The following is a 27,871-nucleotide window of genomic DNA, read 5'->3' as shown; positions in this document are numbered from 1 at the left end:
CTCATGGAGTTTTATTTTATTTTGGCAGTGTGTCACACACATCTCCATAATGTTTCCACCATGTTCAAGCCTTTAATCAGTTTTTTTTTAATCTGCCATGTCCCTGATTATGAGCCCTCAACCCAAATGATTATGAATCAGTTCGGAGGTTTTTGCTTTCCATTTCCATTAGGTAAATGTACATGGTTAATGACTCTTGTCTGCATGAGTCTTTAAATGACTACATATAACAATTTCTTTTATCATATAGCAGTGACTCTGTATTCTGGTTAAGAGAGGCTTAGTAAACTGCTTTGTGTAATAAAAGTAGACATCATTTCAACTTGTAATTAATACAATCATTCTATTGCTGTCATCAAATAAACTTTTAATGTAACTGCTAAAGAGAAACACTGTCAGGAACACAGATGTTTATATTCCACCCAATTAAAAGACCAGTATGGGTGACATTAATTCTGAACTCATATAATTAAGTAGCGCTAGGATGTACTCAATAACGAAAACTTTCATTAGATCACAAAACCAAAATTGTATTGGCTTGTACTGCTCTATATAAAGCTGAATATGTAGCTCATTTATATCCATTTAATAAATAATTTTAGATAGAATCAAATGTATTTTACAACGCAGTTGTAAAAAAAGTCCTTATGCTTCTTTTAGTCCTATAACACCACATGACAGCCTATAAGGGAAATGTTTCAGTCTCAAAAGACAACACCCCTCTATTGACAGACCATTTGGCACTGGTAGTCCCACTGGCATAAGGCTAGAAGAGATCAGGTGTTGATGGGAAGGAAGTTTAAGATTAGCTGTAGAAAGACTGAAGTGATGTTTCTTGAAAGGGAGAAATCCTGTAGAAGATAACAGCCCCTCCCCCCATCCCAACTCTGACAGAAACATATATTGACTGCATTTGTCAAAGTGATGAAAAGTTGTTTGACTTGTTATTCATCTTGGATGGCCATGCAGCATTTCAGTCTCAAGGGCTTTCTTCCATCACCAACTCTTATATAACTATTATATGAACAATGTGGTCTACAAGTCCAAATATCCTAACCTGGAAAATATTTTTACTACAAAATTAAAAAAAAAAAAAAATCTATCATTCACTCTTCTTTGCAACCGTTTCTTTCAAAATTTCATTATTTCAATATTTCCTGAATCTTTCTTGTTAGAATTACACTAGAAATTAAACTGTGATAGATCAATTTAGGAAATTATGATTATAAATATAATATCAAAACTTATCAGCGATACTCAAACTGCTTGGAAAGCAATTCCTTGCAGGATATTTCAAAACTTCCATTAATGTGCGGTTCTGTTTACTGTAATAAAAATACTTTGTTTTCTTTTCCCCTTATAAAAACAAGTCTCTAAGTGTGGTCTCGGGTGGTTCAAATAGTATTTTTTCATGTAGCTTAACATCCAAGAAACATCTACTCCATTTTCAGAGAGAAGTCTTCCTTATCATCTATAATCCCAAAGCAAACTGAGAACCTCATTGAACAGTGGAAGGAATAAGGAGGCTGCCAGATTTTCACATTTTTATACAGCTTTAGAATCACAGAACTCCTCTAAAATGAACCAAATACTCTTCCTTCACCAGTTTTAATTCATTCCAAATGTATAATCTTCTACTGCTGTGGTCCCCAAAGAGAACTTACACTGAAAAAGAAAATCATATAAATCACTACAGAAGTGATTTCATTTTTGTGCCTAGATGGAATTGTATTCAGTGTTATATGAATATGCATAGCCAGGAACCATGTGGTGTAATTCTGTTTTTCTACTAGTTTTAGAAGGTTTCCACTTTACTGGGCAAAAAAGTGCAGGAATTTGGCTAAGTCTGAGAGCAAATGATGGCGAGTAGCACTGCTAGAGGAGTAAGTACTCAGTTAACTGGAGTTTAGACTGAGCAAAGGTCAAACAAGCAGTTATTCTACAGTGCTATTTTCCTCACAGTGTTCTACAGGTGGGCTCCTAAGTGCAGGTATTCAGTGGTAAATGCCAGCAGGAGTGACAGTATCACAGCTCAAAGAAATGAAACAGAGGGATTTTTCCAGGCATTGAGCCCAGAGGGGGTTATGCCTAAGGTCTGAGGAACAACTGGTATACAACAATTCGTTCCCTTGTGGTAAGTTTTTTGTATGTGAAATCCTTGAGTCATTATTCTTGAGGTAGTTATCCTCTATTAAATGACCATGTGAATACTGCAGTGTTTCAGGTATATGATAAGGTGTTGTCTCATACTATCTTTCAAATGGTAAATAACACAGTAATTTAATTCAGAGTTTATGTTTGGTTTAACATTTTTCCCCTTGCCCTTCCCTTTCCTTTTCCTTTTCCCTTTCCCTTCCTTTTCCTTTTCCCTTTCCCTCCCTCCCCTCCCTCCCCCCCTCCCATCTCCTCCCTCCCATCTCCTCCTTTCCCCTCCTCCCATCTCCTCCCCTCCCCTCCTCCTCCCCTCCCCTCCCCTCCCCTCCCCTCCCCCTCTCTCCCTCCTCCTCCTCCTCTCTCCTCCTCCTCTCTCTCCTCTCTCTCCTCTCCTCTCCCCCTCTCCTCTCTCCCTCCCTCTCCTCTCCTCTCTCTCCTCCTCCTCTCCTTCCTCTCTCTCTCTCTCCTCTCCTCTCCTCTCCTCTCCTCTCCTCTCCTCTCCTGCCCCAGGGATGCTGAAATCTATACTGTGATGGTGCTGGTGTGACTAAACAGGGGTAAAGAATACTCAATATATAAGCCACTAGTAATGATGGGATGCAGTGCAGTAATTTGTTTTACAGTACCAGCCTGAAGGCTGTGTTACAATAAAGAGAGCCAACAGAGAACTGCGTACTTTGCTATGGCTCGTTTTCCTTGGTAACACCCCATAAGATACATATTTTCCACTAAGCATCTCCCTCACAGTCCTTGTTCCTCTTCTGAAACAATGACCCCTTGAACAGCAGTCAGCAGTCTCTCTCCATTTTTTTCCCCTTGTTTACTAGTCATTTATTTCTTGTTAACATCCTCTTTTAAGGCTGCCGAAACAGAAAGAAAATCTGTCACCCATGCCTGTGTCACAGAACCCTACCATATTAGTAACTATTAAGGCTTAACCTAACTCTCAGGTAAGTATGGAATGTTAATCAAACATACTAAAGCAGTCTAATCAGAAATTGTTTAACTCTGTGGGGGGTCCATATCCCAAAATACCCAAAAGATACCACAATTAAAAGGTAAAGAAGGAAATCTGGTTTTTTCAACATGAAAAAAAGAGATCACAGAATGGCAACAGTGGCTGATGCAACCCCATGTAAACCAAGGAACTACACGATGTCATGGCCATGCCTGTGACATGGCATCTTGGCACACCATGCTGGCTCATGCTAAAGCTGCTTACATTCCATTAAAGAGAACACTCCAACATGGGATTAATGCTCAGACTATCAAATAGTTTGTTCAGCAAAGGAGAATTTTGTGTAGACACAGACTATAATTAAGTTTTTTTTTAATTGGTGCAGTAAGCTGCTATGTATTGTTGTTTGCTCCTACACTGTAAAGCCAAGCCAGTTAGCATAAAGGTACCTCAAGTGCAGCATATCAGCTCCCTGAAGTTCATAAAACCTTTTATTAAACCTGAAAGCGAATTTTTGTTAAACACTTTTGTTAAACAGCACACTATTTTTTTGTTGTATTTTTAAATTAGTTTTTATTTTTTTCAGATATAATAACTTTAGTTTTTAAATTACTTCCATTATAGAAAAAATTTATTCATAAAATTAAACATTTTGGCATCCAATCCAATTGCAATTCAGAGTCGTGCCAAATTCAATATCAATTTAGGTTGCTCAGAGCATTGTCTACTCTAGCTCTGTGTATCTCCAAAGAAATCTCTACAAACCATATATCTCCACAAACCTCTCTGGACCATCTGGGTAATGTTTTTCAAATTCACAGCCAAAAACTGGACAAGGGTTTCAGATGCGGCCTCAAAAGTGTAGAAGAAATAACAACTCTCTTTGACCTTTAGTAAGGTCATTAGGAATTCTGCATTTCCACGGTATGTTTGGATATACATATTGGTTTCAGTTTTATTATTCTAGTAATATCTTACTGTTTTTTTATTTGATAGATTCTTCTGTTGATATATTCAAATCATTACTTTGTACTTTCTCAGTGTGATAATATATTACACGAATACACATGACAGAATAAATCCTTTTCATAGCTTCGTAACCTAAGTATCTGAAGAATGAACAATATTTGGTTTAGTCCTAAATTATTTACTGCATTTTGACTGATGTATAGGTATTTTCACTTGCTTAATTTATTGCATGGGATAATGAAATGTTAGAAATAATAGTGAAAATGTTAGTGATAGAAAACCTATAGGAAAACACACTGTATGTATAAGGAAAAGCACATACAACACTGTGCAACAGTACAAACATGACATGAATTTTGAAACTCAAGTTCAGATGTAGAGAACAAATTTCTCACTGGATCATAACTCTCTTAGTTCAGAGTGACTGTGTGGAATTACCAATACATCAATATGCTTTTGCACATTCTCCTCCACGTAGGAGCACACATTTTAATTTAGTTGCTATTTATAGCACTCAGTTGAACACACTGGGAAACATTATAGAGCAGGAGGGTATTTATCCTTACCGTCTTTAAGCATCACTTACACACCTTAAATAAGGACCTAAGCTTCCCATCACTCTTAACAACTCTTCTATTTTGACTCATGGTTTGGTTTCTTTTTTCTTCAATTATGTACCTTGCTGAACATTTAGAGATAAAGACCACACCAAAAATAACTCTACTAAGGAAAAAATCAAACAACAAAACAAACAAAACCCCAAATCTGAATGCCTTTCTGTTGACTTCAGTTTTAAAACGCAGTTATGTCTGTTTACAGAACTGTTGAGTGCACTTGCAACCTGAACTGATTGCTTTATTTGACTGTAAAATCTCAAGAGTAGAACAACTGCACACACAATAGATAAAGAATGGTTTAGTCAAGAATTATTCGTATGACTCTTTTCCTTCACAAACTAAATTTGAGATGTCAGCCTTCGAAGTTAAAAGACTCTGAAATTTTAAATATTTTTTAATATATTTGCAAAGGAATACAATATGAAACTATGCTATAATTTCCAATTCGGTAATATGGCATCTCCTTCAGAGAGAGATAGGTCAATATGCAGCTACATTTCTGCCTTCCCCCAAAGAAAGGCCAAAAAGATTGCTAATTAGGGATGGTGCTTGCTTGTGAAATGGAAAAGTGTTTCTATTTAAAAATGGGCTTTTTTATAAAATACATATCTGCTAATGATATTTGAGAAATAGTTACAGCATCTTACCATTGATTTTGACCAATTAAAAGCTCAAAACAGGAGATGAAACATTTGCAAACTGTTACACCAACCCAGCTCCCAGCAAACCATCTAGAAGTTAAAAAAGAGCCACAATCACACCTACGTTTTAGTTACAAAGCTGTATTATTACTCTAAGTAATTTATTTCTATGTATGCACTGCTAACTATGACATCAGATTTATAAATAAAACAATAAAAGATTTTGAATAGATTGTTTATTATTAGTAGACAGAATATTTCTGTCAATATAGTAGTGATCAGAAGAGCAAGTTACTCTAAACAAGGGCAATCTGCCTGACCAATCTAGTGGCCTTTTAGGATGGCGTGACTACAGCAGTGGACAAGGCAAGACCTACAGATCTGGATGTATGGGCCATCTATCTGGATTTCTGTAAAGCCTTTGACATGGTCCCTCACAACATACTTGTCTCTAAACTGGAGAGAGATGGATTTGATGGGTAGATTGTGAGATGGATAAAAAATTGGTTGGATGGTCACATCCAGAGGGTGGTGATCAATGACTCAGAGTCCCAATGGACATCACTGACAAGTAGTGGCCCCCAGGGGTCGATACTGGGACCAGCGTTAATTAGTATCTTCGTTAATGACACAGATGAAGGGATCAAGTGCACCCTCAGCGAATTTGCTGATGACACCAAGCTGAGTGGTGCTGTTGACACACCTGAAGGATGGGATGCCATCCAGAGGAACCTGGGCTTGAGAACTGGGGACATTGGAATCTCCTGAGGTTTAACATGGCCAACTACAAGCTGCTGCACCTATGTGGGGCATCGCCCAGTACCAAGACAGGCTGGGGATGAGCAGATGGAGAGCAGCCCTGCTGAAAAGGACTTGGGGGTGCTGGTAGATGAGAGGCTGGACATGAGTTGTCAGTGTGCACTGACAGCCCAGAAAGCCAGAGGTGTCCTGGGCTGCATCCAAATCAGCGTGGGCAGCAGGGCCAGGGAGGGGATTCTGCCCCTCTGCTCTGCTCTGGTGAGACCCCACCTGCAGTGCTGCAATGTCCTGGGGGACTGCATTCTACTGTATTCCCTATCATCTGCCCTATGCCAGACATGAATCCTGTGCCTTCCTGTGTCTTTAAGCTGTTTCTCAGGAGAGGGAGGAGAGAAGCCAGGCGAATTTTTCAGAGCGGGTTTGTGCTCAAGGACATACACACTCCCCTGCGTTCCTGCGGCAGAGCGGAGGAAGCACCTTCCTGCTTTTAGCCAGCTCTCAGCTCCTCTTCTCGGGAGAGAGACTGAGAGTTAAAACTTTGCTTTTTAGCTAGCCTGCTAGCTGAGCTGCTTGCCTCCTTTGGCAAGAATTTTTCTTGGGACTGTTCTGTTCCGGTGTGGAACATCATTCCCAGGAGGCCCTACACCATGGGGCCCATGCCGAACCCCAGCTCTGGAGAGGGCAGAGCCACACCTACAAAGGACTCTGCATTTACCAGGTTTTCTCCACAGTGAGAGGTTTTATTATCTAACATTATTCTTTTTCCATGCCTGTGTGCACTTTTCTTGTTAATAAATAGGTTTATTTTTTACTTTCCTCCAAAGAATTTCTTTCCCGAACCTGGAGGGGTAGGGGCTGCTGAAATCTGCCCTCGATCAGAGAACGTTCATTTCGGATGAACTCCTCCAATTTGTCTCAAACCAAGACATGTGTCCAGCTCTGGGGTCCCCTGCAGAGGAAGGACACAGGCCTGTTGAAGAGAGTCCAGAGGAGGGACACCAGGATGATCAGAGGGCTGGAGTATCTCTCCTATGAGGAAAGGCTGAGAGAGTTGGGATTTTTCAGCCTGGAAAAGAGAAGGCTTAAGGATGACCTAACTGCAACCTTCTAGCACCTGATGGGAGCCCTACAAGAAAGACGGAAAGAGACTATTTACAAGGGCATGTAGTGACAGGACCAGGGCAAATGGCTTCAGACTGAAAGAGGGTAGATTTAGATTAGATATTAGGGAATAAATTCTTTCCTGTGAGGGTGGGTAAGGTATTGGAACAGGTTGCTCACAGAAGTTGTGGATGCCCCATCCCTGGAAGTGTTCAAGGCCAGGTTGGATGGGGTTCTGAGCAACCTGATCTACTGGAAGGCGTCCCTGCCTATGCCAGGGGGTTGGAACAAGATGGTCTTTAAGGTCCCTTCCAACCCAAACCTCTCTCTGATTCTAAGTTGTCTACAAAAAGCAAAGCAGATTGACAGGATGAACCTACAAATTGGTGCATTAGCATGTGCTGCAGCCTTCTCATTCATTAATAGATGGAATTTAAAATTACCAGTCTTTGACAGAATAACGTAAGGACTCGTTCACATGTGAATGATAATAACATCATTTTCTACCCCTTATACTAAAATTAACCTTTTCTGCTTGAGCTTTTGTCAGACAAGACTATCCATTTTACTCTGCTTTCTCTTTTGCAGACAGCTCTGTCCATGATAGAGATACAGTGAAAAACAAGCTATTAGAAACAGAGCAATCTACACTTTTAATTTTGATAGATTGAATGCATAAAATTTATTACTATTTTATCATTGCATCTTTTCAGATTTCTTTCTGTATTGTGAAAATGTATTTCATAGCTTAAAGAGAAAAATCAATGAATGATGATTATTTTATTCGTTTAAATAAAGTATATCAACTACAGTTTTAAATCTTATAAAATATATAGTACAGCTTTTTGTAATTTACTAAGTATATAAATACTATCTTTCATCCATAGAAAAAATACTAAATCTAGTTTTTTTAAATTTAAACCTAGGTTAGGAAAGAAGATCATTTTCTTTAAAATATGGTAATTTCTCAGACACAATGTCTGTAGAGACAATGACCTGGGTTCTTCTTCTTTTACTCAACATTTACAAAAATCTTTTTATGAGTAATTATCTCCTGCAATAAATATTTTATAATCAAAGAGCTAAACACCTGGTTAGTGGTGTGATAAGGGGTGCTGCTCAAACTTCTGCTTACAAGGTAGTATTTTACAATTTCAACAGAACAGCCATTCTCACAAAACATGCTTAAAATTTCAAGAGTTTAATGAACAGCAGCTGAATTCTGTTGAAACAGATTACATTTCACAACAGTTAAGCCTGATATTTATTGAAAAGCCCATAGTTTGCAGATGCCTCAGTTTAACAGAGCATCTAAACCTCACTGGGAATAGGCTTCAAAAGCTCACAAGAAAACCAAAAGAAATGCAGGTAGCAGTATTTTCCATTTTCCAATGCTGCTGTTTAAAAACCATTTTTCCAGGTTTTTTGTGCAAAAGGCACAATGTTTTTCCAAAACTTGACGTAAATCTTGCTCATTGGCAACCAAAATTATTTACATTTGAAATAGCATAGTTTGCAGATTTAGTGTTAAAACCCACTGTATTTTGGAGGAAAATAAACATTTCACTATGAAAAAAAAGTGATGTTCAGTTTTGGGCATCACAATTTACGACAGATATTAAGTTATTAGAGTGTCCCAAGGAGGGCTGAGAAGATGGTGAAGAGCCTGGAGGGGAAACTTTACCAATGCATGAACACAGCTTTCTGTAAGTGACAAGAGTACACAATCTCTTTAAGCACAAAAATTGCTTCAGCTTCTGCTTTAATTTCCTTAGAAATGAGATCTTATTTCAGTGGACAACTCCTATTACCCATCCATGTCCAAAACTTAGATCTCACATTCTGTGTGGTCCCTTATTCAGATGGTGCATCTTTACAAAGCACTACCACTCCGTATCAGCCATGACTTCATCAGTGCAATCTCACTGAGACAGTGATTAAGAGTGACATGATAAAACAGCTGCTAAGAGCTTCAAATTTGCATATTAGAGACAAACAAAACATTTTTTTTTAGTAGTACCTGCATATTTCCAAATTTTACCAAACAGTTATCACTTAGATATAAGGTCTTGAAAGACATATCCTGGCTGATAAACTCTGAACAGAATGAAATCATGCTGCAACGTGATGAGAACTGAGGGAGCCAATTAAGGATCAGTTCCTTAGCAGATAATGTTAGGCTGTAGTTGTATTTTTGTTTTGATATTCATGATAGCTAAAGAGAAGAAGCCAAGAAAAGCAGCAGAAAAATGCTAATTCTTCAGAATACAGTGGAAATTTGAACTAAGATAATGGAATGGGTGGATTTAAACCACATTACTTTTATGAATTTTTGTGCTTTAATATTAGAATACTAAATCTGCACTGTACAGATACCTAGGTAACAGCTGTTCACATAGACAGCCATGAGAGGAACAATGACAAGGTGGGTGTCATAGGTTAGCAAGCATAGTCCCTCTGAAGGTGGTATAATTTTTTTTTCCCTCTTTTAGGTCTGTTAATAAACTTCTTTATATTCTTTCAAGTTTGGTGCCTGCTTTGCATTTCTCCTAATTCTTATCTCACAGAAGATAAACAGTAATGAGTATTTTGGGCCAAACCACTACAGTGGGGAACAAGCAAAACTAATCCATCTGAATCAGCCTCTCCTAAAACTGTAAAAGACAAACCATTAAGCTATTGTCCCTGCTGCAGACTCTGCTAAGGCAATGTATTAGAAAACACTCTGGAAACTAAGTGTGATTACTTGAATTGGGATAGGCCTTATTATGGAGTACCCCAGTGGATGAATAGGGGGACTGAGCATGACAATTCTGGATTTTTACAAGAATTGTATGAGTTCTTTAGCCTGGTGAAAATTGAGAGGACTCAATTCCCTTGGTTTACTAAGAGCAGACTTTCTGCCTGTTATCAGTGAATGAAAATTTAGTATCTCTGCCTAGATGCCTAGGATATGATGGAGAAATCCTGTGTTTCCTATTCCCAGAAGGTTTTCCAGTATATTCAGCAGGCAATTTCCAAGAGTTCAAACCTCATATAACTTGGGTGTCCAATCCACCTTTCTGGGGGCCTAATTGTTGAAATAGAGGACTACGGTTCCAAAACAGGAACAAAGTCATTCTTTCTCAAATACTGAAAGACCATTAAAACAGCAAAAATCTTATACTAGGTGCTCAAATTGGTATTGAAGTTAACTATTACTACCTTAGATTTTACTCAGGATGGAAAGGGACAAGAGACCAGCATCTCAGAAAATAAATATAAGTCTCTTGAAAAATATGAAATTTAACTTCTTTATATACTAGGAGTACTTTATAGATAAATGCACATTTTCAACAAAACCTTTCATAAATTATGCAACTAAAGACTTTCAGTGTTTATAACATTTCCTTGATTAGAACTCTGAAATTGGTGCTTATGATTCTGAGGACAGAATGTATGCTGCAAGACTTTTAGCAGCTCTCTGACCAAACAATCATCCTAAGGAAGAACTGGTTTTGTAAATGACATAAAACCAGCAGAGTCCAAAAGAATGAAATAAAAGATCTTTTTGGAATAAGAAGGGTTTGGGGTTCTTTTTTGAAGAGGTGAAATTAAGCTCTTTATTTAGTTCTTGTGGAAACAAAAATTAATTTCCAATCTGTTGACCTGAAATATTTTTTCAAGGTTGCTGTTCAGCTGACATTTGCCTGGGCTGCTGTTTCACCTCTTAACAGCTGCAGTTGTGAGTCTCCTCTTTCTCTTTCTCTCCTGCTGGTATCCACAGCCATGAGAAGACACTTATCTAGAGACTGGGATGCACTTAATACCCTTATACTGATGTGCATTATTGCTGAGCTATGATCGTGAACCATGAGAGAAGGAAACCACAGAAAACATTTAGGGTGCCATCATGAGGAAACTGACAGTGTAAGGACCAAGCATTAAAACTTATACAATGATCCATGATAATTCATACATTTCATATCTTAATGTCAGTAGCAAATACGTCACTGTAGACAGACAAGCTGAAACACAAAATTATAAAGTTCAATGTCAGCACTGCTTATTGAAAGTATTCAGAACTCCATCTTAGAAGAATGTTCAATACATATCTTTTGTTTCAATTTAAAGCAAAAGCTACCATCCAAATATCAGAACTTGCACATGGGAAGAAGTCACCTACTTACATCAGGTCTATCGCCATAACTAATAGTACACAGCAATGCATGCCTCTACTGCATTTTGCATATACAAATACAAATTTCTTCACACTTTCAATAGGCAGGTTTGGGTTTTTTTTATTTTCCTTTTTACTGAGTCAATTCAGACCTGAAAAATGCAACACCTGTTGTTTTTCTGCCTGTTGTTGTATAATGCTCTCAGAACATCTTTACACTTCTAGAAATTCTGCTATAAATATTTTACCATCTGGCCTGTATTTTGTGTTCCTCCCCATCCCCATTAAATGCTTGTTGCAGTTACTTTTACTGTTTTCTGCACTGGCAGCAAACCTCTTGACAAGGCAGCCTTTAACTAATAACCTAGGTAGAGACTTACTGCATCCTTAGGAAATATAATCCTTCAATACAACTTTGATCTTTCAATATCTCCTATTTCCTCTTCAAAAATGCCTAAATCAAACCTGTCTCAAACAGTAAGTCAATATCTTATAGTCAATGAAACAGAGGGAGATAAGAGTAACTATAAAAAAAAAAGCTTATAAAGTTGGTCATATAAAACTAAACTAATCCAAAATATGGCATTTATTGAAAAATAAATCTGAAGATAATTTTCAGAGTTATGAAATATCTTTATTGAAGCCTTTATTGAATTTTTGAACACTAAACCTAGAATGAACTAGTGATTAATTACATTTATAAAATCAATAATGAAATGTCACAAAAAAGAAAAGTTAATTAAAAATGATCAAGACTAATCAGAAAGGTGTAATGGGCACAGTCATGATTTGGAATCACATTTATGGACAAAGATGATTCAAATGAAATGCATAACTAGAAATAATCAACATTTTTCTAATAATATACACCAAAAAATATAGAAATTGTATTTCAGATGTGATTTGACTAGAAGCTTGAGAGGCAAAGCAGACTGATACTGTATTATTAAGAATTGCTCCAAACACAACTATATTACATATTTGCCATTAAAGAAATAAAATGAGACAACCAGTGACTGTTATCACTAATAAAAAATTTAACATAATTTACTGCTTAAGGACACAGTTAAGTATCTACAGGAAAGCTATGCCTTAATAATCTTTCTCTCTCTTACAATGAATAACTGATTCTTTCATAATAACTTTCATAAAAATGACTAATCCAAATGTACCATTTTGTCAGCAGTTTGAGCAATGAGAAAGGAAGATTACTATCATGGTAATGCAGCAAATATAATGCAGCACATTTGTCAATAGCTGAGTGGAGTAATAGATGGAAATAAAAACTTTTGGAATATGTGTGGTTGAAAATCATCTATTACTATTAACACTAATTTCATCCTGTTACCTCTGCATTGTCACTTTGTATGGGAGGTGCACTACACACAGAAGCTTGAACTCTAATCTCAGACTTCCATTAAAAATAAATCATGTAAGTAAGGAAAATTCCATGCAGTTTGGTCACAACCAAATGAAAGGAGAAGTTGCAAACAGTAAAGAACTCTTGAAGCTTACGAACATGCTGACTCACCACAAATGATGCTTTTTTAACACTAAAGGCTTTAGTAGTCAGCAAAAAGACAGATGAGACTAAGTTCAACTCCAGCTGTATGACGAAATAACATTTGAACATGCATTATCACTTGTTGCTATACATATTTATATTTTTTTCTTGTTTATACTTTAAGCCTTTTTTGAAGAAAAGGATAAAGAAAAAATAAGCATTAGCCAAAAGAAATTGTTTGCCTAACAAGAATCTTATCAATACTTTGGAAACATCTGTTTGACAGTTTCTTTAGAAAAGTAATGCCTAGAAGTCACATGCCCTTCAAATGTTTCTTCTGAATCTGACAGTCAACACTAATATTGACGGGAATCTTGCTATCCCATTTGACAAGATGTGTTAATCAAGATCAAAACCAACAGCTTTCTATTTATTGCCAGGACATAACAAAGATCTGTCCTTCCTAAAGTAGTCTTCCTTTCTTGACGGTTTTCACAGTTTTCTCTCTATGTATCCAACATAGATAAGGAATCTGTTTCCTTAAATATTAATTAATTTAGATAAATTACTTTTATTTTTTCTGCGTATTATCTTACATACAACACTTCTGACAATCAAAATATATATAGATTTACCTAAACTAAAATTTACCCTCTTCACTGTCAGACTCTGGACAGACAGGGCTATTGTCAGACTCTGCACGCTCTCTTATAGCCCCTTCTAAACCTGGAGAATGCAGATGTTTTCATTTTTTTCTTCAAAGACTAGTCATCTATGAATTTCTACATTACCTTTATTAGAAATGCTTCACTTACATCTTGATAGGCATCTCCCTACCAGATTAAAGAGTATGTCTTGACTTAGATGCAAAATTTCATCTGGGTAAAAAAAGTCTTTTTTCCCCACAGTTCACAATAAAGATTAATGACTAAAATCTAACATATAAACCAATTGTGAAGTAACTAACCATATTATCACGTTACTCCTTGATCTTCATATTTTTACATGCATTTTCACATATCTAAAACTCTTTGGGACCTGTGTTTGTAGAGGTCTACTGCAGTGGAATTTACATAATACACTGTGTCACTGAACACCAGCATGCTGAGGTAAATGACTCTGAAATTACCTGTATGGCAAGTGCTCGAGCTACAAGACTTCTGAGATATTGCAAAGGATCTTCTGGACCTTCCCACTTGCTTTGCCATGTGACAGGACACTGAAATAAAATATGTATTTACTGAAAGTATACATTTCAAATCCATCATCATTACATTTTAAGCCAGAAACTTGAATGAAATTAATAACCTGGAGATCAAATACATCTATAAAGGAAAAGGGCAATACTAGTAACATAATGATCAAGAACATACAATCAGAAACAGAAAGGTCATATTCCCACTAATTCTTTGTATGGCCCAGACACAGTTCTGATGGAGAACTTGCAAGAACCTCTGCTACTCAATAAGGAAACATCAGTTGGTTCCACAAAGACTTCCAAAAGGCCTAAGACAACTATTTATTGGAAAATCACAATGCCATCTTTCAACTGCAACCACAGTTTCCCACTCCTTTGCTGCAGCCTCCTCAGTCTTGAACACGCAGTTGTGTGGCTGTGTGGTGAAGACAATCTGGTACAATTCCTCTGAATAATTATTTTCTCATCACCTTCCAGTTTTTGCAGAGCAACACCCGAGAAAAAACATCCTGCAAGACTTCCCTGTACAAGTTTTTTCACTGACTTCAAAAAGAAAGGCTTAAAAGAGCATCTGTTAAATTTCCTCCTTAAAAATAAGGATAGGAACATTAACTTTACCTAGTCCACAGGAATCTAAACCACAGTGAAAGTGACTGCAAGATTCTCCTACTTATGAGAAAGAAAATTGATGTGAAACAGTACCTGTGGAATATTGCACACTACTGAAGATGCTGAGCAGAAAAAACAGTTTATACTGTTTAATATTTACAGCTGCATTTTCCAGGAAGTTTCCATTCTAATAGCATATGTATTAAACACGTATTCAAAATCTGATCATAGAAGTTTGTAAAAAAAGGTATCTTTCAAAGTAAATACTCTATGTTTACCTTTTATAGATAAAAACCAGAACATAACTAGATTTGAGGATAGTAACTACAAATGGATTGAATAAACTAGAGCACAAATGAGACAATTAACAAAGCATAGTTAACTGCACTGGGGGGAGTCGTCCTAATTAGGATTTTTTGAAACTTATTTTTTATTTGAAACCTGGCATTTTTGCAGCCTCTTCTACTTGATATGCATTTAAAGACAGCTCATCAATTCATCAATATATCACTTAAAAGGCATTTGCCTAATGTTGCTAATATATCACTCTAAATTACTTTAAAGAAATAGCTTAGCTAATTGTTATTATGTAAGTGTATCTCAGATGTACTTATGCTCATTTTGGCTGGGATGGAGTTAATTTTCTTCACAGTGGCTAGTATGGGGCTAACATACCAATTTTACACAAATACAGCACATTGCTGAAACCTTTGTAAGTCATACATTTATTGAATTTCACATTTCTGTTAGTAATCCAGCAGTTTCTTCAGGTGCTATAATCTTAAAAGAACTACAATCTTAGTGGGTTTAAAATACAGGTTTTGAAAAATAGTCCTTTGCTACATAACACATGAAAACACTTAAGAAGAGTGTATAGAAAATACATGAAGCAAATCACTTTTTTGATGATAAATATAGTGAGGCTTAGCTGCCATGCCACGAATGTGGCACTAGGCTCTCTGGAAGGCTGCTGAAAAAAATGCTATATGGTCACAATCCAGTGCAGTGATCTGTGTCAAGGAAAGTGGGTAAGTAAGCAGATGAAATGACAGAAGCACTGGTCAATACATCAGGAAGCACTGAACTGATACTTGTGAGAGGTTAAAATGCATAGAATTTTTAAGAAACTTTCTGTGGTAGCCATCAGCTTCACCGCTGCTGCCGGTTCCAATTGAAGTGTGCAGCTTAAGCACACAAGCGAGCCATGCTCTCTTGCTCAGTAACAAGAAATATAACTGTAGGAACTAAAGAATGGCCATTACATGTATCACTTTCATTCACTATGACTTGGACTTAGCACCAGTTTCTACCACACAGTCAAAACGTGTTTAAAAGGCGATGAGATTGCTAACATGAAAACATGAATTTATTCTAATTGTACAGCAATTTTGCTAACAAATGCTGTCTTGTGAATCTAGAAAGACAACAAATTTATTTATTATTTTGATTAGAATTTGATATATCAATAAATGCATAACAATCTTTTTAACAGTACTTGTTCTTCACATGAAGATAAACAGGATGCTAACAGGAATTATCATTCATTGAAGAAGCAATCTCACTATCTATGCATTAGCATCGACAGAATTTATGAGTTGCTGGAGGTGAAACAAAACCAGAGTTTCATGTCACATCAATGCTTGACTATCTTTGTAATCCAATTATCTAGCTATTAATGATAGAGCATGTAAACTTGCTGTCACTAATTATACCAGATTATAAACGTGTCCAGTTTAATGCCAAAAAACATGGAGAAAGTACATGTACAAATTCTGACTGCTTTTCTTCTACATCAAGAATACAGGGTGAGATGATAGGCTGGTATGATAGGCAGAGCTTGTCTGGTGTAGTATGGCAATACTCCATACTGAATAAATGCAAAGAGAATTGTTATTACAACTTAAATTTTAAGAAAATGTAAAAACTAAGTAAAGGGACAGATTTACATGTTCTACTGGCTAATATATTTGACTTATCTAGCATGACTTGCTATTTAAAATTCAAATAGTATTCCACAGCTTCTAACCTTACTGCATTTGTCTGTAAGAGAAAACTTGATAAGAGAGTAATACATTCAGAAGCTTCTGCAAACAAAAAAAAAATTCTGAAAAAAATTCTGGAAAAAAAAAAGATTTTGCTTTAGGTTTCTATCTTTAAAGAACTCCATTTTAGAGTCTTTATCAATAAAAAAACTTAGAACAAATAGTAACATGAAAATATGTGTCAGAATTAGTTTAGTTTCCTTGGGTTTTTCAATGCTTATTACAATGTATATTTATTACAAAATGACTTACCTTCTGGTTTAACAGAGCACTTGCTAGTCTTTGTACTTCAGAGCTCAGTAGTGAGGTACCTCTGATGACCTTACTTAAAGAAGCAAGTGACTGATGGACACTCTGCACAAGGCGAATGGCATTGAATTGCTCCAGAGTAATGAATGATAAGACTGGAGATCCTTGTTGTTCTGCAGGAGGAGACACCTTTTGATGGATCAGGTTAGAATTCTAAGAAAGAACACGTGATACTCAGTTAATAAACTCAGGGAAACTCTGCTGTTGTACAACATATTGTTTGTTTAATTCATAATACCTCATATGACCTCGTTAGCTTTAGAAGTAGTGACGGTATCAACCCTTTTCTGACATGGATTAAAAGTATAATGATACTTTCAGTACTGTCTGTGACATCTTCAATAAAAGCACCACTCTTCTGAGACAAGCCTGTCTACCCAGTTACTTCAAAAGTACTTGAATTGCTGAAAAATCTTCACTTAGCTGAATCACTGCTTTTAGTATTTGTGTCAATGTGCCAATGTAAAAAAGCAGTGGTGTACTCAGCACAACAAGATTTTCTGGGTACTGTAAACTATGCTGCCAGTACTTGCTTTGTGAGACTGCTTCAACATGGAATTAAATTAAACAGAATAAATACAAAATATATATAATTTTATGCATAAATCTTGAGTAACTCAGGCTCTGAGAGATACTTCTGCTCTCACATTGCCATTTTTAATACTTACTTCCCTTCCATTAAAGCCACTGAAAATTCAAATTTATTCAATAATTTCAAGAGATGGTGTAATTTTGCAAATCTTAATTCATATGCAGCTTATTACATAAATACAGTTTAGCATGTGTTTGGAAACTGTCAACCTGACATGTGACAAGATGCTGCAATGAATTCCAGTTATAGAATTAAAAACTTTATTGGAAAATTCTATAAGGCATAAATATAAAAAGTAAATCCTAGCCTATAGGGAAAAATGTTTTGCTATTTCAATTTCTAGTAATTTAGTAAAGATAAAATCAGATTTTACTTTCTCTTAAGTATGTAGTCTTAAAATAACAAGTAGTTTTGATTATTTTTCAGGTTAAATGCATTTCTGAATTGTCACATGGCATCTCGCTTTCCAGAACACAGAAGATATTTACCTCTATAATCTTTCCCAGGCACTACATGTTTGTCAGAACTTTTACATTTTTAATTTCAGGCTCATACTGCACTCAGCTACAAAGCTAAAATATGAGAGAAGCTAAATGAATGAGCAATACTTTGGCTTATGACTGACCAACAGAAAAATGAAGAATAAAGTCTTCAAACATTGTTAAAAAGGTATACAACAAAGTTACTGATCAAAGTGTAAGAAGCATATAGTATTTACAATTGTTATGCTTTGTATTTTTTGTTTGCATGCTTTCAAAAATTACAGTACCAGTTCCACATCAGTTTTTCTAAGACCATAATCTGCTGAGTATATGTAAACTGTAATATAAAACTACCATAAACTAGTTGATAATTTCTTATTGAGGTATTTAATTGCACAAAATAAAGAAAAACCCAAGACACTGCACTTTGGAGGCTTTGCTCAATCTTTGACACTTTCAAATTCACAAAAGCTTATTGAAAGAGAAGTCATCTAAGTTCCTCAATATTGTCCTTTACATAACAGTCTCCTGTGAATTGCATATTCATTTCATCACTCTTTCTAATGCTTTCCCCAGAGAATTTGTTGAAACAACCCATCTGTCTTTTCCATAGGAAAATTAAACATGAATACCAATATCAGCTTATACATTTAATGTCCTATTACATTCCCTTAAAATCCATTATGTATATAACTCACATCAGCTTTTAAAATATGTGTATGCTCATGACCTGCTTGGGAATTAAGACGAAGAACTGCTAAAGTACTGAGTGCTTTTCCTAATCATAAGAAACTGAAGATAGATTCTAATCTTTAATATTCAATACTGTATTATGCTACCAATATTAATCAGGTGTATTTTGAGACTTTGATGACTTTCCCTCTTTCATTTCTGTATGTGTTGCTATCTTAGTACAATGTAACATCTCATATAGTCTTACCTAAACTGTCCCAGAGCTTGACTTTGTTACCTTCTTAAACTCAAGCTTTTGCAAACTCCAGTGTGTTTTGAAAACTGCCTCCTCAGAAATGTAAGAAATGAAAATAAACTCATATACCTCTATTAGTTCTGCATTTTATTCAAAATTCTATTTTGGTTGTGGTGATGGGTTTTAGAAATCTCTACTGCCCTTTTGATGTACCTATTTTGCCTCCTCCTTTGAGTCTCTCTGCCTATTCTTTCAGATATTAGCCTCTCACTGTGTTTTACAGGCTTTTCATTGTTGAAAATACAATGAAGAATGACCCTATATTTCTGTTTCACTGATTTTCCTTCATGGAAAAAACCCTGGGTTTTTTTTAAAGCTGAGGTAGATAATGAGGTACCAGGCACATGGTGTGATTCTTGGGGCTGTTCTGTACAGTGCCAAGAGTAGGACTTCAAAGATCCTTGTGGTTCCATACAAATTCAGAATATTCTCTGATTCTATGATTCTACAATGACAATTTTCTTGCATCATTATGCAACTTTATGAAAACAATGAGTTACAATTTACAAACATAAGACACAGAACACACAATAATTAATGATCATACATTCAGCTAACAATTTTGAAGGAGTTGCTGCTGAAATTATGGGTGGGCCTTCTAACTTTCATGGAGCTGGTAAGGGGATTTTCTGAAACAAGGCAGAAAATGCAACCACCTTACAATGAAAATATAGCACCGATTCCTCTCTCTATCTCTCTCCTCATGAGAGAGCGCCATTTGGACATGATGAAACATTTATGCACTCTCGCTGCGTCCTTATACTTTTGTGCTTCTCTGACAACTATTGCATGAGGGGTGATGCTTGAGTTCCACAGGACAGTGACTTCCAGCTGATCCAGTTATGTGACAATGAATGCTTACACAGGTGCTCAGCCACGCTCTGTCAGGGCAGAAGGCTGTGTGGGAAGAGAACGGACACCAGGACAGAGACTGGCTGAATTAACTGATTAACTCAAGGGCCCAGCCCTTGCAAACACCCTTCCACATTAAGGAAGGGTTTTTTAAATTTGGGTGACATTTGACAACTTATTCGGTGAAGACTTTATTTTATAGCGCAACAAGTCTTTCATGCAAACTAATACTGAACGTATGAGTATGTGATTTTTTCTAACTAAATGGCAGGTTCATGAGAGTTTAATTAATTTGATGAGTGTTAAGCTGTTATCAAATCATGCCACAAAACACTGTAAAAGCAGTTTTAGGACAGTATTCATTACAAGGGTGTTTTTAAATGGCAAGAATTAAAATGTATGTTTTCAAATGAGGCTAATGTAGGCAAAAATGTCACGACATTCTGTATTAGTTCAGAACAGCTCAATAAAAGGAGAAGTTTCCTTGTGTAGTTTCGACACAGGTGCACATTGATATGAAGCACGTTTTGAGTATCTATTTCATTTAGAGTAAAATTCAACTTAAAATTTCAGTCTGAATTCTGGCTGGACTAATAAATAGTGGACGAAGGAGAGGCAGCTGCCATGATTCTACTGTTATAGATAAAGAATAATAAACTTCCCAGCTCAACAATTTCAGGATATCTTGTAGTAACATTTATCAGGGTTTTGCAACATGTGTGGTCTGAGAGGAAATTTTTTTTTTTTTCCCTGAAAAATTTTCAGAAACATTTCTGAAAAAGTAACAACAAATAAGTCCTCACTACCATATTAATGTATAAGGATTATTTCCCATTTCAAAATGTCTAAAATGAAAAAAGCTAAACTTTCCAAAGTATATCTGCCATTTTTGCTGTTTGGCCACAGAGAATGTGATAAGCTCTGAAAACTGAACAAAAATTACTCCTATTCACATAACCACAAAACAGCTGAGGTTGGAAGGAACCTCTGGAGATTTTCAGGTGCTCAAAGCTACAGCAGGTTGCCCAGACCTGGAGACTGCATCCAGTCTCCAGCCAAGATCCCTTGGAGCTTCATATGCTCCACACTACACCTGGCAGTTGACTGGAGTCTACGTAGAAAAGCTCCAAGGAGTCATAGTCTGAGGGCCAGACAAGCCTTGGCAGTCTTTCCACAACGTCCCACAGCTGAACCCCTGCAAGGCAGCAAAACTCCCCAAACAACAGATGAGGTCAGAAAATGGGTGCATCCTTCTCCCACCTGCAGGGAATTGCTCACTAGTTTTCCTTACCACTTCCTCCTGGTGCTTCTGTGTGGATCAGGCTTAGTTGGCTTGGGAGTTTCATTAAGAGTGCAGAGACAAAAATACAGCCACGCTAAGAGATTGTGATCAATCATAGAGGCATAAATTCTACACGACATACCTATGTCAAGTGGTAAATTTTGGTGAATTTCAGCATTATCAGTACATAGATATACAACGACTATTTTCAAGGTATTTATAAGATAATCCTTTTTTAATTAATCCTTGACTAACATACTCAACACAGGAATAAAAATGTTTAAAATATACTTAATCTTTGTCTACATATTAACAAACTTCTGAGTGTCTTTCTGCCTCTGGAATAATTTTTTTTTTTTACAGACTTCAGGAATACTTTTTTTTATTTTACTTCTTCATATCTGGGAAACAGTTTTAGTTTCATGTTCTCTGCCCATTCATGCATAAAAAAAATAATTTATGATTGTTAACTTAAGCAGCAATTCAACAATCTTCTTCATTCCAATTTCCAGGTCTTTATAAATTCTGCAAACAAAGACGATGCCTTCATTGAGCTATCAATCTAGAATGAGAATGTAGAACTGTATGCAATGTCTGTGAAATATTAAAGATCCCTAGGCTTTTTCAAAGCTTAAAGCAATTACTGGTTGAACAGACTATGAAAACTAATTTTGATAAAGAATATTATTATTTAAATTTTCTGAAACACTCAAGAAAGTGTCCCCCCCACAAAAAAAACCCTATAAAATATCAGAAGCCATCCTGTTCTAAAGGATCTATTCAAAAGATTAATTTCATTATCTACTTATAGCATAAAGACTTTAGAAAATCAAAGAAACTTCAAGATAATACAGAATCATTGAATGGTTTGGGTTGAAAGGGATCTTAAAGATCATCTAGTTCCAACCCTCCTGGACAGGTAGGGACACCTTCCACAGACCAGGCTGCTCAAAGCCCCATTTAACCTGGTTTGGAGTATTTCAGGGATGGCGTATCTGCCAGTTCTCTGGGAACCCTGTCCCAGAGTCTCACAACCCTCTCAGGAAAGAATTTCCTAATATCTAATCTAAAGCCACCTGCTTTCAGTTTGAAGTCATTCCCTTTTATTCTGTCCCTACACGCCCTTGTAACACATCCCTCTCCAGCTCTCTTACTGGAAGGGCACAACGTCTCCCCAGTGCCTTCTCTTCTCCCAGCAAATAACTCCAACTCTTTCAGGCTGTTCTCACAGGAGAGGAGCTTTGCAAACAATATACAAAATTTCTGTACCCAGTGATTCTGTGAAAAATGAAATTGCTCTAGCTAGGAATAGGTCATGCTAACCAGGTCTTATGCTTACTGTGCAAGGCTGGCAGTACTGGCCTTCTAGATGTGTTACCAGCTTGTTACAAGAGCTTGCTGTGTAAAGTGGAATTCAGCACCAGGTATCTCCTATTATTATGTAAAGCTTGGGATAGTATGGGAAAATAGCAAAGGTCTTGAAAGTATGAGCACAGTTTGAAAAGAGAGGCCTCAGAACTATGAACAACAACCTGCTGGTCATGTAATGGCCATTTAGAAAGGGCACAATTAAGAACTGGCAAGGCTACTTGTGCTCTTAGACAAGAGGCAATGCAATTACGCAGCAAAGAAAAGATTCTAAGTGACACAATAAAGGTACCTGCTACAGCCTGAAAAATAACCCCACCTAAGTGTCACCCAGCCTGTAGATCAGGAACTGAGGTAAAGAGCTAAAAAATCATATGAAAGGAGATCTCAGATTTGAGGCCAATGGTAGGGGTGAAAGAAGAGGCCTGCATCAGGTCCAGCTTCCCTTGTCAAAGAGCTCTCAGGTAATCTTGATTACCTCCATGTAGGTAACTAAGACTATCAAGAACCTCAGCCACCAGTACCAGCTATGTGGCTTCAGCTTCATGGTACTGCATGCTCACAGCTAATTTACGACCCAAGTTTTAAAGAATATGAACTTTGAATTTGCACTGCTAATAACTAACAATTACAAAGAACTAGCCATTAGCAACGTGTGCTGTTAATGAATACTAATGTAGTGCAGATTTGTTTTACTGTTTAAAACTGGCCTAATTTACCCTTCTTCCAAACACTACAATCAAAATCTCTATTTTTCTGCTTATTTGTGTATGTATATGTAATAGTTTCATCTGTGCTCTTTCAAAGAAGATTTACAGGCCTAGAGGTATGTTTAACTCTAGTCAGTAAGAGATAACGGAAGGTGTCACACTGAAATATACTTTTTCTTACAGGATCACAGACCTGGTTAACAGAGGTCCATGTTCAGAGGCCACAGATTTCAACATGAAGCTATTTAGTACTGGAAGACTATTTTGACACATAAACATGATGTATCATACACTTAGGATGGATTAGATGAGAATTTAATGAGATATTCCAAAATGTAATGGCAAATTCAAGTGTGTACCTTATGTCACTTCCTTGTATGTGGTTATTTGAGTAAGGGAAAGGTTTTTCCCAGTACAGTGTTGCTGTGTACAAGACATAGTTTTAGGTCACAATGTCTCTGATCTATTACTTAATCATTGAGGAGACAAAGTAACAGCCAAATGTCTAGGTGAGCACCTAGCATGAGGTGGGAGAGATCCTTCCTAAGTATGTGTAGTGTCTTCATTCACACACATCACACATAATGGGTGCCTGCAATAAGAATTCAATGGTTGGAAACCAAGCTTTACAATATGTATTAAGAAACACCACCAAACTGAACCAAGCTAGACCAACAAAGGAATATAAAGGGAGTGATACTGGATAGTGAAGAAGGGATTTTAATGAACCTCAGTTTAAAGCTAATACCATATTTCAACAGTATAAAGAAAAAACTTCATTATATTTAAAATCATTAAACACTGCCTTGTGAGTATTAGATAAATGCAGAGACTAAATTAAAATCTAAAGTACATTAGTATTTTTCTTGGAAACACATAAAGGATGTTAGTTTCATGTTTTGAGTGTGGTCTCACCCATATGGAGAGACAAAAAGTACAGCCTGTTATACCACATACAGACTTCATAGCTAATTATGCACCTAACATTATACTTCCCACCTCAAATACATTTCATTTACTTTTTCTCTTCTTATGTTTCAATACTCAAGATAATTCCTTAGACTATATTTTTAATGTAGTTACGAGGAAAAAAAGTTGTCTTTTCAAATTAGGTACATTCCTACCTGATTAAGTTTCTTCCATAGGTTGAGAACAGGAGAAAGTTCTGTAGACCATATTTCTCTGTCAAATTTGCAGCCAGCAGTTACTGACCTACTCAGGATCCGAAGCTGTGAAATCACCTGAGTGACGAGAAAACAAATGCACTCTTGAAGAAGGATAAACAAACTTCTTTTAGTACAAAAATGTGATACACTAGCAAATACTCTTCAATTTATCTACAAACTATCCTTTCCTGCATACTTAATTACTGATCATGATCTGATCAAAACACAAACAATATCCATATTCAAGTCCAAACATACTGGAACCTCATTCATATTAAGCTACAAAAAACCCCCTACATATTTTTCTTATCCCAGTAATTGTCTTTGTTCAATTATAATTTAAAAACTAATGAGGTGCATAATTAATTAAAAAGCCTATTTTCCACAAAATTTAGATACAAAACTCGAGCTCTGCCTTTGGAAACAAACCCCCAAAATATGTTACTAAATACATACAGTAATTATCAGGCATCAAAACTCAAGACAACTATAGGAAATTCATTCTGATCTGACCAAGATCTCTTATTTACACATTCATGCTACCTCAAACTATTTAAATGCATACTTATTAAATAAAGAAAGCAAGAAATTAAAAGAATAACTACAAACCTTCCAGAAAGAAGGGGAGATTTTAATTCATTAGGTCCAACTGCCTTTTATTGTTAGCAACCCTGGTAAGTTCAAAAATCAACTGATAAAATATATACATACATTTGGAAGAAAGGACACTGAAATTAAAATTCTTCAGTGATATTGAGTCTGTTCCTTAAATTGTATATAAACACCCCTGGTATTTTTGAGGCATTTTAGCGACATTCTAGCTGTTTTTCACAGTGTATATTTTGCAAGGCATGTTAGAGAACAACTTATTAATTCTCTCCTCTTGCACTTGACAATAAAGAATTAAGCTTGATAGTAAAAAATGTATTAATCATTCAGAAGGACTGGACTCTTTAACTGTAAGACTGAGGGAGAAAGTAAAGTTGTTTCTGCTGGGATTTGGCTTATTTTCTTAGTCTTGAAAGATGTGCAGTGATGAAGTGTTTTCTGTTGTTTTTCATTTTCTTTCACTGAAGCAAATGGCACCTTCTTATTTATCAGCTTTGATAGGGACTATGAAGCACTATAAGATGGTAACACACCATCATAGTAAACCATCATTTTCACTTCTAAAACAAGCACTGATCATGAGACTGTGTTTTAAAATCCGGAGAGAAGATTATAAGGCCAGTAGTAGAATCACAACATCAGAATTGAGGAAAGAAGATTTCAGCTTAGCCAGGGATCTTTTTGGCAGGAGACAGTTGGCAACTGTTTTGGAGGGCAAAGAGGGGCCAAGAGAGCTGGTTAATCCTCAAGAAAAAAATTCTCAAAGCACAAAACCAGTTCTTTCTGATGCAGAGGAAACAAGCATGATAAGCAAGTCAAAGAACAATCACGGCAGAAGATCATAATGGATGTAAAGGAAGCTACTGACCTCCAGTCACAGAATGAACTGAGTCAGAAAGGATCCACAGGCACCATTGAAGTCCAACTCCTGGCCCTGCACAGCACCATCCCCAAGAGTCACACCATGTGCCTCAGAGCATTGTGCAATCATTTCCTGAACTCTGTCAGGCTGATGCCATGACCACTTCCCTGGGGAGCCTGTTCCAGTGTCCAGCCATCCTCTGGGCGAACAACCTGTTCCTGATATCCAACCTAAACCTCCCCTGACACAGCTTCAGGCCATTCCCTCGGGTCCTGTCACTGGGCACCACAGAGAATAGATCAGTGCTTGCCCCTCTGTTTCCCCTCATGAGGAAGCTGGAGACTGCAGTGAAATCTCCCACAGAAAATGGGCACAAGGATGGACTACCCAGCACGGGCATCAAGACAGCTCAATTGTGTTAGGATGGAGCGAGGAAAGCCGAATCTCATCTGGCTTTGAAAACAGCAGTGTATGCAAAGGCCTAAAAGGACTTGTGGAGTATTCTGGTAGCTGAAAGAAAAGAAAATATAAGCCACTGCTCTTTATAGCTTCTGTTATGTAAAATAACATTTCATTCTCTCATTCTCGTAACTTAATTTTAAACTTTCATAATCCTTTGTGTGCCCCAGCTATTGTGTATACCAAAAAAGATTCTTGTTTAATTTAGCAAAAAATTAATTTCTCTGATGGATGTTTTGATCATAGTATCTTTATCATTCCTGCTATTCTTCCTCATTTTCACTCTGCACATATGCAAATGTTCTGACAAGCAATACAGATAATAAACACACATTTGTGCCTTCCAGATATCATTCTTTTAGCTATAGTTTTGTATCTTTTAATTTGTTTTTGGATAGTTGCCTGCCATAATCTGCTAAGCAATAAAACATTTATATCAAATGCACTTTAACTGGTAATTCACTATGTAATAGTTCATATAAACTTGCATATAGTGCATACTATAAAGCTGAAAAATGTTTATACGATTGCTTTGTGAATATGGGGGATTGAAAATACTAACTCTGATATTCATTTTTAAAGCGCCTTTAAAGGTATAAACATGTACCTCCATATAGCTGAAATGATTTTGAGAAGTAGTGACTGCAAGAGCAAGTAACTAAAGTATTTTTCTAGCTCTACAATATGGGGTTAGCTGTCTGTTTCTAGTTATCTAATTATAAAATTTGTCAATATAGTTTAAATAGGAAATACACTATCTATCCTTAATTTCAATTTTTTTCTTCTTCAGTGTGCCTGTATGTTCCTGGTTTGTAAATTTCATCAGAGTAGTTAAAAAATACTGGGTTATCATTATCAAAAGTTAAACACTTAAATTAACTGAATCAAAAGAAATCAAGTTTTAGCTCTCAGTGTTCTAGAGTACTGTAACATACAATGATCTTCATCAAATATTCATGGAAAATCTTTAACTCTTAACAGTTCATCCCATTTCTCTCAGGTATAAACATGTGTGATGGTAATATAATTTACTCCTAAAGTTTCCATGACAGCGAAGATTTCAATTCACTGTAATTTTTTTTTTAATTAATGGGTTGGGCTGAAACTTTGTGTACTGGTGGCTCTTTCAGCGTGAGTATTTTTTGAAAATTTTAACCTAGAATAGTCATTCACCTTCAAGAAACAGATGAAAATACATTTGATTCACGTCAAAATACTCAGGTTAACTTCACCTTTGAACTGCTTCAACACCCCAAACTTTTGCTAATGAACTGCAAATTCGATGGCATGACATCTGTCCAAATTTAGGAAAGAATTAGAGTAACACATATTACTACTTAAGTATGATTACAAGTTTGATTTTAGAACTTGAATGGCACAAGTATTTCATTCTCACAGATCTCACTGAAGTTCCTTACATTATTGACCAGTCTGTGCTACTTTGAATCAGCCAAATCTTGAGAAAATGTTTACTCAGTACT

The 27,871-nt window shown here is 36.4% G+C and overlaps 1 protein-coding gene across 2 annotated transcripts in view; it reads right to left on the bottom strand.

Annotated features, from left to right (window-relative positions):
- The window catches only part of DYNC2H1 (dynein cytoplasmic 2 heavy chain 1), a 155,707-nt gene that overhangs the window by 13,168 nt on the left and 114,668 nt on the right, over positions 1 to 27,871 (bottom strand). For both annotated transcript variants that reach the window (XM_039563927.1, XM_039563935.1), the window contains exons 83-85: positions 24,419 to 24,535; positions 16,964 to 17,173; positions 13,992 to 14,081 (exon numbers count right to left, since the gene is read on the bottom strand). In XM_039563927.1, the coding sequence (XP_039419861.1) occupies positions 13,992 to 14,081; positions 16,964 to 17,173; positions 24,419 to 24,535 (417 nt within the window). The remainder of the gene's footprint in view (positions 1 to 13,991; positions 14,082 to 16,963; positions 17,174 to 24,418; positions 24,536 to 27,871) is intronic.

Source organism: Corvus cornix, chromosome 1, assembly GCF_000738735.6.
Source record: "Corvus cornix cornix isolate S_Up_H32 chromosome 1, ASM73873v5, whole genome shotgun sequence".
In the NCBI taxonomy this organism is placed as follows: Eukaryota; Metazoa; Chordata; class Aves; order Passeriformes; family Corvidae; genus Corvus; species Corvus cornix.
This window is presented reverse-complemented; position numbering and strand designations above follow the sequence as displayed.